Source organism: Prunus mume, linkage group LG1 (assembly GCF_029339155.1).
Source record: "Prunus mume cultivar Tortuosa linkage group LG1, ASM2933915v1, whole genome shotgun sequence".
NCBI classification, from domain to species: Eukaryota; Viridiplantae; Streptophyta; class Magnoliopsida; order Rosales; family Rosaceae; genus Prunus; species Prunus mume.
The window spans coordinates 11216348-11226160 of record NC_142698.1 but is presented as its reverse complement, the minus strand read 5'-3'; the positions used below and the strand labels follow the sequence as shown (position 1 = coordinate 11226160).

Here is a 9813-nt window from a genome sequence, read left to right as displayed (position 1 = left end):
GGCCCTCCGATGCCTAAGTTAGTTTGAGTGTTTGTAGAAAAACAATAGCTAAGCAAAGGGTACGGAGTAGTGTTTATGTAGGGTGTGAAGCGGCCGGAGCCGTGTGTGGTGGCTGGAGCCGTGTGGAGAAAATATGGAGAGTGGAGAGGGAGAAAGGGCTTCGGGTATTTTTCTCGGGTATAAGGAGTAGGTTTAGATGTACCTTGAATGATGAATGAAGTCATCTATTTATAGGAGCCTCTAGAGTTTCGTAGAGAATATCTGAGTTTATTCTCTACCCAAATTCGTAGGGATCGAGTCGGACTGAGATAATATCTGATTTAATGATATTATCTCTTTTTATGGAGATAATATCTGAATTAAATGATATTATCTCTTTTTATGAAGATAATATATGAGATAATGACATTATCTTCTCTTTATTAGGATAATATCTTAATTAATGATATTATCTTATTAAATAAAGATAATATCATTTAATTAAGATATTTATCCTAATTAATTAATTGGCCAGATAAACTGGTTCAATTAATTAATTAAAAGAAATAATCTTCTTTTTTACGTGGCGTGCTGTGATTGGAGACGAAAATATCTGCTCCCACAGTTATCGCTGTAATCGAAGACCTTGTGCTGGAATCCCCTCGTCCAATATCCGATTGCGCCAAAAAAGAAACGTCAACATGCAAGGGGCATGCTTGGAAACAAAACGAAGAAAAAGGCATGGGCCATGGAGTGGTTACCCCCCTATCTGTGTCGACAATGATGTGGATAGAGGGACTAGCTTTTTCTTTGTGGTAGTTATACCTTGTATGCATTTACAACCCTCACTTGCAATACAAGTGTTGATTAGAGAGCCACGTGTCCTGGGGCATGGCAGTTGTAGATTGTGATTGTTCTTTATGATTTGCTTGTTCCCCTCCAAATAAAATTGAATCTCCCACTTATGATCTCTCCCATTCGCGTGTGCTAATTGGTTTTTAATTTGTTTTAAAATTAAAAAAAAATGTATATGTAATTGTGTGCCATGAAAAATATAATTTATTATCTGATTTTATTTTTAATTTTAATTATATATATATATAAAGTGTGAATTTATCATATTATTTTTATTATAATTCAATTCTTAATACTTGTATTAATCAATAACATTTTCTGGCATTTTGAATGTTGTACAAATGTTTTGAACTTGCCGTCAAATGTTCAACCAAACAAAATGAAAGCCCAATTCAAAACACAACAATTCTGTAATGAGAGTATCATACCCATGCCTTCATATTATGTGATTACTTTTGCGTAAATGACCTAATACCAAAACGCACCGTTAGTTTATGTCAAGAAATGCTTCAGCAAAATAGACAATGCTTGTGATTATTTTTGTACTTGGGTGGTGGTTCTTTCTCTTACCGGGACGGCAGGACCATTTGATGGCAAACTTACCTCTCTAGGTTTATGATATAGATGGCAATTGCGTGTCATGTCATGTAATATTGTCGACGCAATGTCATGTCGCATGCATACTGACATGCATACTCAATAATTGAATATAGTTATCTTTTATTTCACTTGAATAGACAAATTGTAAATTACTGAAATCCCTAATTTGTTTACCACTGATGGGAACAATTTGATAATAAAAGCGACCTACTTTCTTGGTTTGAGTCCTGAATGAATGGTAATCCTTTCCCTTGGATTGCCTAACTAACTTTGGTGCATGCTTTCAATGCTACTATGTGGTCCATTACATAATCAAGTGGGGCAGTTTCTTTTGTCCCACTTCAAAGGAACAATTGTTTTTCTCTATTCTTTTCCCATTGAGGAAATTTCTGGACTATTCTATTAACTTTAGCCTTAATTCTTTTTCTTAGAAAAAATAATAATTAAACAAGACTTTTTTGTGTGTGTGTGGATATTAGCGATGTCGGGAAAAGAAGGAATTGAATTTTAGGATCTCGAGTGTACGAATAAAACACTCTAATTAATTCCTTGAACTACAAGCTCCTCACGGTTTTTTTTTAAATTTTTTAGCCAGAAGGTAAAGAAAGAAGTCTAGATTGCACCCCTATTTACTCTTGTGAAGGTACACGCATATTTGGACATTAACTATGACAATTAAGCCAAGGGACAGCACCAGATACAAAAATCAATAACAATACAATGAGCCTTCACTTCCCCAAAAATGCTCCTACAAAAGGCCCCATGCCCACATCCATACCATCCTCACCCACAACATTCAGATTCAAAAGCAGCAACATTGTCACCTTTCTCCTCCATAACCATAACAATAACCAACCTCACCTTTCTACAAGCTTCCATAATCACAAACCCACTACAACAACAGCAACAGAAAAATTAAGCAAAAGCTCTAGTACCAGTAACTCCTGCATTTCTTCTTCATCATCTGGGTCTTTTTCTTTGATTCGGACCAAGATGGTGGCAATGGTGGCGGTAGATCCCTACGTTCTCTGGACCTTCTTTGCCTCCCTCTTGGGTTTCGTTACTCTCTCTGTTCTCCGTCGCCGTAATTACGGTAATGGCATGGCCAAAGACAGGGGCAAGGTACAGAAGAACAAGAACAACACGAATAAGAGCCTTGTTTCAGAACAATGTGTCAAGAGCTCCGACGAAGGAGAATTCCGGCCGGTGTACCTCTCCGGCACCGACGTCATCATTGTCGGCGCCGGTGTTGCTGGCGCTGCTCTCGCCCATACCCTTGCCAAGGTAAGAGAAAAAAAAAAATCCCTTTTTTGGGGTCAAATTTTATAGCTTTTTATGGTTTATGTTTGTTTGAAGAAAACTTCTTCATGCGTAGCGCGTTGCCTTCAGAAAACTTGTTTTCGTTTTACAAGAAATGGTTGCTTATTATGTTTTCTTTTTGTGTTGTGCATAGCTGATTGAATTAGGCATGCCAGGTTTTATTATATTCTAGATAGAAAGTTGATGACGCAATTGTTTAGTTAATAAAGTTGTTATTTTATTGATTAATTAAATGGAATTTAAAAGTTCAATGTTTGTACGGGAGATTGATAAGGGGTCTAGTTAAGTATGGTTGATAACTTGCAATGAAATCACTGGCTTGCTAAAAATTGGGAGGGATGGTTCTGTTTTCCACGAAGTTTTGAAAATGATTTACATGCTTTTTTACCCATCAACAACCATTCAGCTCCTGTAACGGTATTTGTGTAGAAATGTAGAGTCTTACTTTATCTGCTGCTAATTGCAGGAGGGAAGACATGTTCATGTGATTGAAAGAGACTTGACAGAGCCAGATCGAATTGTTGGTGAACTTCTCCAGCCAGGGGGATACTTGAAATTGATTGAGTTGGGTCTTGAAGGTAATGAAAGTTACTATTTTTTGAGTTTTGTGCTCTAGATGTTATTTGAACTAGAAATGCCAATGATGGTGGCTTTGAGTGCTGAATATCCTGCTTCTCTTAGTATTGGTTTCGGTTGCGAAATCCAACAATAACATATATGACCATTGGTTTCAGATTGTGTGGAGGAAATTGATGCTCAGCGAGTGCATGGATATGCTCTTTTTAAGGATGGGAAGAATACTAGGCTGACCTATCCTCTGGAACAGTTTCACTCGGATGTGGCAGGAAGAAGTTTCCACAATGGGCGATTCATACAGAGGATGAGAGAAAAAGCTTCTAAACTAACGAAGTAATGTTTCTTGCCTCCTCATTTGGATGCTTATTCTGTCTTGCTTCCTTCCATGATGTGTGGTTTTATGTTATCTTTACTTTTTCGATGAAGGTTCTGCTTTTCTAAGTGTTGTTTATGCTAAAAGATTACTGATTCCCGCACATTATCTTGTGTTCATTGTTTCTTTTCAGTGTACAGCTGGAGCAAGGTACGGTAACTTCCCTGCTTGAAGAAAATGGGACAATTAAGGGGGTTCAATACAAAACCAAGGATGGTCAAGAACTTAAAGCATATGCTCCTCTTACAATTGTTTGTGATGGTTGTTTCTCAAATCTGCGCCGCTCTCTTTGCAAGCCTCAGGTAAAGTTGCCTTCTTTAAATCTGTAATAGCACTATTACTTAGTCTGATTAGGAGAGGGATAGAGCGATACACTTGAAGAAAGCTTCTGGTAAAACAGTTGGCTCGTTTGGTTTTTCATCTCCTAGCTTCAGAGATTTCTATTTGAACTACATCCATTGTCTTGAATTGTCTCCAATTTTTTATTCCATACCATTTAGATTGACAAATATGGTATCAATCTACTTTTTAACAGGTAGAAGTGCCATCCTGTTTTGTGGGATTAATCTTGGAAAATTGCGAACTCCCATTTGCAAATCATGGGCATGTAATTCTTGGAGATCCCTCTCCAATCCTGTTCTATCCAATCAGTAGTACAGAAGTCCGCTGTCTGGTTGATGTACCTGGCCAAAAATTACCTCCCATTGCCAATGGTGAAATGGCCAACTATTTGAAGACCGTGGTGGCTCCACAGGTACCTGTCATTTTTGAATTTACAGTTCTTCATTTCAGATATTGAAACATTTTGCTGGGTCCTAATTTATTGACAGTACTTGTCTTGTTTTGAAACTTTGGTTTCAGAAAGAACATCTATGACCTGCCTTGCAGTTAATTCTTTGTTCCTTTTTGGCCTGAACCTGCTTCTTTCTTCTCGTTTAAATTAATGAAGAAATTGTCTGTTTCAGGTTCCACCTGAACTTCATGATGCATTCATTTCTGCAGTTGATAAAGGAAATATCAGAACAATGCCAAATAGAAGCATGCCAGCCAACCCACAGCCAACTCCAGGAGCTCTTTTGATGGGTGATGCTTTCAATATGCGACATCCTTTAACTGGTGGAGGAATGACTGTGGCACTGTCTGATATTGTGGTACTCAGGGATCTTCTTAAGCCACTGCGTAACCTACACGATCCAGCTTCATTGTGTAAATACCTAGAATCCTTTTATACCTTGCGCAAGGTAAGCTGTGTTGCGATGCTTGTACTAGAGATGCTATTATCACATTACATATTCAACTGATATTTGGTGTTGTCTTTGCAGCCGGTTGCATCTACAATAAATACCTTGGCAGGTGCCCTATACAAGGTGTTCTCTGCCTCCCCTGATGAAGCAAGGAAGGTGATGCGCCAAGCATGTTTTGACTATCTAAGCCTCGGAGGTACCTGTTCAACTGGACCAGTGGCTTTGCTCTCTGGTCTAAATCCCCATCCATTGAGTTTGGTTCTTCATTTTTTTGGTGTGGCGGTATACGGTGTTGGCCGTTTGCTACTACCATTTCCTTCACCAAAACGCATTTGGATTGGAGTCAGATTAATTTTGGTGGGTTTCTCTTTTCACCTTAATTTTCCTTGATGGTTATAGAATGTTGAATCATGGTTAGCGTCTACGCCTTTCAAAAAGAGTTAGATACCTTGTTTTCCAACTGAGCAGGGCCTTTTGCCTCCATTGTATATACGGTATACATGAATTAAATTAATTTTTATAATTCTTAATGAAGAGCTTCTTCTTTTTGCCAGAGTGCATCGGGTATAATATTTCCCATCATCAAGGCAGAAGGAGTGAGACAGATGTTCTTTCCGGCTACTATTCCAGCTTATCATGGAGCTCCTCCTGTTGAGTGAGCTACAGAAAATGATATGAGAGAGAGCAAGGTGTGCTTCAGATTTGTTGCCTTTCAAAAGTCAAGACAAACCAGCATATACCTGCAACTTCTTTCTTGTTAATGATAGATTAAGAGGAAATTCCATTTGTATTTTTTTTAACCAATTGTATCATTATTTATTGGTTTAGGACCACTCTCAATGTATGAACAAGAAGTGATGTGAAACTCAAAATATGTGTATCTTATGTCGACTATATGTTAGATATTTGTATTACATTCGTTGCATTTTTTATTGGCCTATTGATAAGATATTACACTGGATCAAGAGTGGATATCTATGCAGATTTTAATCAAAATCTTTGACCCATAGAGAACAGAAAGAAAAAGAAGAAAAAGAAAAAAGAAGATTGTGATCCCTCTTTCTCAACTTCCATGTCCAGCCTATGTAAAATATTCACTCCTACATGTTTTCATGACTCAATCCAACTGCATCCCCGTGTCTTCGCCACCCCCGTTCTGTTCATCAATTCTCTCACATTAGCTGCTTCTTCCCATTGCCCAGCAGCTGCATAAATACTTGCCAAAAGCACATAAACAGTTGGATTATTTTGTTCAGTTTCAAGGAGAAATCCAGCAACTGTTCTTCCTAGCCTTAAATTACCATGCGCTGCACAAGAACTGATTAGTGGCCACCAAATATTTGGATGTGCTTTAATATGCTTGCTGTTTATTACCGTTTCCGCCTCATCAATATACCCAGCACGACCTAGAAGGTCAACTATACAAGAAAAGTGATCTACTTGAGGCATAAAGCCATAATCATTAATCATGGAATTGAAAATTCGGGTACCATCAACGACTAAACCAGCGTGGCTGCAAGCAGAAAGGACTGCCGTGAAGGTGGCCTGATCTGGTTTGATTGCAGCAGAGTCTTGCATTGCCTCAAAGCAGCGCACAGCTTCATTTCCTTGCCCATGCTGTGCATAAGCTGATATCAGGGAATTCCAGGAGACTGTATCCTTTTGAGGCATCGCATTGAACACTCTTACTGACCAATCTATAACCCCGCATTTAGCATACATCGTAATGAGGGCGTTATGTAAGCACATCTGGGGGAAAAACCCAAATTTGAGAATGTAGCCATGAACTTGTTTTCCATCTCTCAAGGCTGATATGCTTGCACAAATGCTCAAAATACTAGTTAATGTACACACATCTGGCCTGTGTTCTGACATTAGCAGTTTCGAAAATTGCACTAACCCTTCTTTTACCAATCCATTTAACAGAAACCCAGAAATAATAGCATTCCATGAGATCAAATTTATGTGATTGATATCTTTAAATACTTGGTAGGCCAGATTCATGTGACCCTGCTTAGCATATGCAGAAACTAAGGCATTTGAAACTTGAATGTTAAGGATAAGCCCATCTTTCTGTGCAAGGGCTTGAACCGCTTGCACAGTCTCAGTGAACTCAGAGCTTGCTAACAAACTTCCAAAAGTAAACTCATCTGGTTTTACCGCTGCCCTCTGCATTTGTAGGTAGATCAAGATGGCCAAGTTACTGCTATTTCCCTGAGAATAAGTCGAGATCATGGTGTTCCATGATATAAGATCCTTCTCTTCCAATACCTGAAAAACCAGGTAAGCTGCATGCAAATCCCCACAACCAGAATACATGGTTATTGCTGCATTGCTCACAGAAGTAAAAGCTTCGAAACCCAACTTTATAGCTTGGGCATGTATGTGGTTGGCAACTCTTACAGCTGAACATGAGCTCATAACACTTACAAAAGTCAGTTCAGTTGGTCTAAGACATACCTCTTGCATCAATTTGAACATCTTCAAAGCCTCTTCATCTCTTCCCACATTCACCAAACCATCTATCATCACATTAAATGTAATCTGATCATATACCGCATCTTCTGCTTCTTCAAAAACCTCAAATGCCTCCAAAACACTTCTGCAGTTAAAATACATAGTTAGCAGAGCATTAACAACAGAAGATCTACCCAAAAACCCAGTTTTAATCACTAACGTATGCACCTGCCTCCCAAAACCTAAACCCTCCAAAGCACAAGAACTCAAAACACTAGCAAAACTATAATTGTCATGCATAACACCCATCCTACGCATTTCTCCAAACAACCCAATAGCCACCTCCTCACAGCCATTCTCTGCGCACCCGGTAATCATCGCATTCCAAATCGCCACATTACGCTTTTCAGGCATTGTATCAAACAGCTTAGATGCATAATCCACATGCCCCAGTTTAGTACATGCCGACAACAGCGTCGTCCAGGAATAAACATCGGGGTTTTCAATCTCATCGAAAACCCATTTCACAGAATTCAAAATTTCGGCTTTCGCATAGAGTGAGAGCAGCGTGTTGGCGACGTGAGGGTAGGCTTTAAGGCCAGTTCGGATGGCGTGGGCGTGGAGTTGGGTTCCGAAAACGACGTCGCGGGAGTTAGCACAGGCCGTGACGGCTGCAGAGAGCGTGTAGTGGTCTGGTCTTACGGATTGCGAGGACAGGATTTGGGTGAAAAGTTGGAGGGCCTCTGAGTAACAATGGGAGCGAGTGAGCTTTGCGAGACTTTGGTTCAGTTTGAGGATCTGCTCACCGGCGACTTCAGCTATGGTCTTTGTGGTTTCTTTGTAGAAGTGAAACTTCATAGCTCATTTGATTTTCTTTTTATTTTCTGAACTTTCCAGTCATGGCGTTTGGTATAATGTTATGGTTTGTGCAGGCCTTGGTTGAAGAAGAAGCTCCGAGTCTCTGAGACTCGACTTTAAACTTTAAACCTTAAACCGTTGGCTCCCGCCATTGGGCGTACGCATAAACGACGGAGTTATTAGTTCTTTCCTTTTTCTGGATTTTAGCAGTGAATGGTGAAATTCCACTCCTGTCCAATCTCTAACCCTCCAAGTCACTACCCCCTACTAGGTTTTTTAGGTTTTAGACATAAATTTTTTTTCACTTTTGGAAAAAGCCAAAGCTTTTCAAAAAAGACAAAAAAACCACTCAACCTTCAAATCAAAGGCATGCAAATGTATTGGATTCCTTAGGAAATCTAAAAATAAATAAGGGCATTTTTGTCCATTTTTGCTTCTTTTAAAATTTTTCTCTCTCCTTTTGCTTTTTCCAAAATGTCCCTAAATTCTATTGACAAAATATTTTGGTATAGTTGTTCCTTTGTTAGTTGTATACCAAATCATTCTAAGAGTAGGGGATGTTTTACTATGACTATTGATTGTAATTTGTAATTTCCTTGGTCCGATCTATGTACGTGTTCTTTTTTGTAAGAGGCTTGAAAGTTGTAACTCGAGTACTCGAGGTTCTGCATTTGAATCCCCCCTCTCCCAATATCGCTTGTGTTAAGAAAAAAGAAGAAGACACAAGGCGTGGCGAGAACTTCATTTTTATTTGTGTTACTTAGCAAAATTGTGTTTTATTTAAGGCTATACTTGGACTTTATATGCATTAGTGTATTACTTTTCACAATAACATTGGTAACATGTAATAACAAGTTTTATTAATTTTCATCTCGCCACGCTTTCAATGCTAAACAGATACTTGATTACAATGAATATATATGACCAAGAGATATATTTTTCTTATTTGATCAATGGATGGACAAATTCAAACTTAAGATCTCTTCTAATTAGGAAATGATGTAACACTCTACTAAGAATATTTTCACACAAAAACATATGACTTTGTGACATTAATCATAATTATAAGTTGTAAACTTTATACATAACCAACAAGCACACAACACAAATTTTTTATTTTTTATTTCCCAAAGAAATGAACATGTCATTACCATAAAAAAGAAGAGTTACATACCCAACACAAAAATCAGAAAAATAAAAGCAAGATTCAACCAAACAAAATAAAAGCTCAATCCAAAACACAACACAACTATGTGACTACTTTCTTCTTCCCTTCAATTTTCGTCTACACAGTTTGTTCCACTTTGGGGGTGTAAATTGGGTGTAAAGCCACTTTTACATCCCTTTACACCTCGGGATGTAAATATGTTTTGCTCCAGTGAAGGGTGTAAATTCGGGAGTGTAGCTGTGGGTCCTAACCTTTTATGCTAACCTTTCTTCATTTTTCTTCTCTTTTCTCTGGTGGGTCCTGCCTGCAAAAGATGTAAAAATAGATGTAAATATACATTTTATTTTACATCCCCATGGTGGTGATGTATATTTACATCCATT

The 9813-nt window shown here is 38.4% G+C and overlaps 2 protein-coding genes across 3 annotated transcripts; one reads left to right on the top strand and one right to left on the bottom strand.

The window, feature by feature from the left end:
• The first annotated feature begins 2091 nt into the window (after nucleotides 1-2091).
• LOC103336172 (squalene epoxidase 3-like) lies at nucleotides 2092-5861 on the top strand. The gene is made up of 8 exons (XM_008239204.3): nucleotides 2092-2718; nucleotides 3221-3332; nucleotides 3489-3663; nucleotides 3837-4005; nucleotides 4239-4457; nucleotides 4669-4944; nucleotides 5026-5304; nucleotides 5502-5861. The coding sequence occupies exons 1-8, from the start codon at nucleotides 2155-2157 to the stop codon at nucleotides 5604-5606; spliced, it is 1899 nt and encodes a 632-aa protein (XP_008237426.2). The 5' UTR covers nucleotides 2092-2154; the 3' UTR covers nucleotides 5607-5861.
• On the bottom strand, nucleotides 5808-8412 carry LOC103336164 (Tetratricopeptide repeat (TPR)-like superfamily protein). 2 transcript variants are annotated; one of them, XM_089055053.1, is made up of 2 exons: nucleotides 7637-8412; nucleotides 5808-7549 (listed from the first exon to the last, which is right to left on the bottom strand). In XM_089055053.1, the coding sequence occupies exons 1-2, from the start codon at nucleotides 8260-8262 to the stop codon at nucleotides 6058-6060; spliced, it is 2118 nt and encodes a 705-aa protein (XP_088911179.1). In that variant the 5' UTR covers nucleotides 8263-8412; the 3' UTR covers nucleotides 5808-6057. The 2 variants fall into 2 exon arrangements, with proteins under 2 accessions (XP_088911179.1, XP_008237416.2); XM_008239194.3 differs by having other exon boundaries at nucleotides 5808-8412.
• Between the last annotated feature and the right edge of the window lie 1401 nt (nucleotides 8413-9813).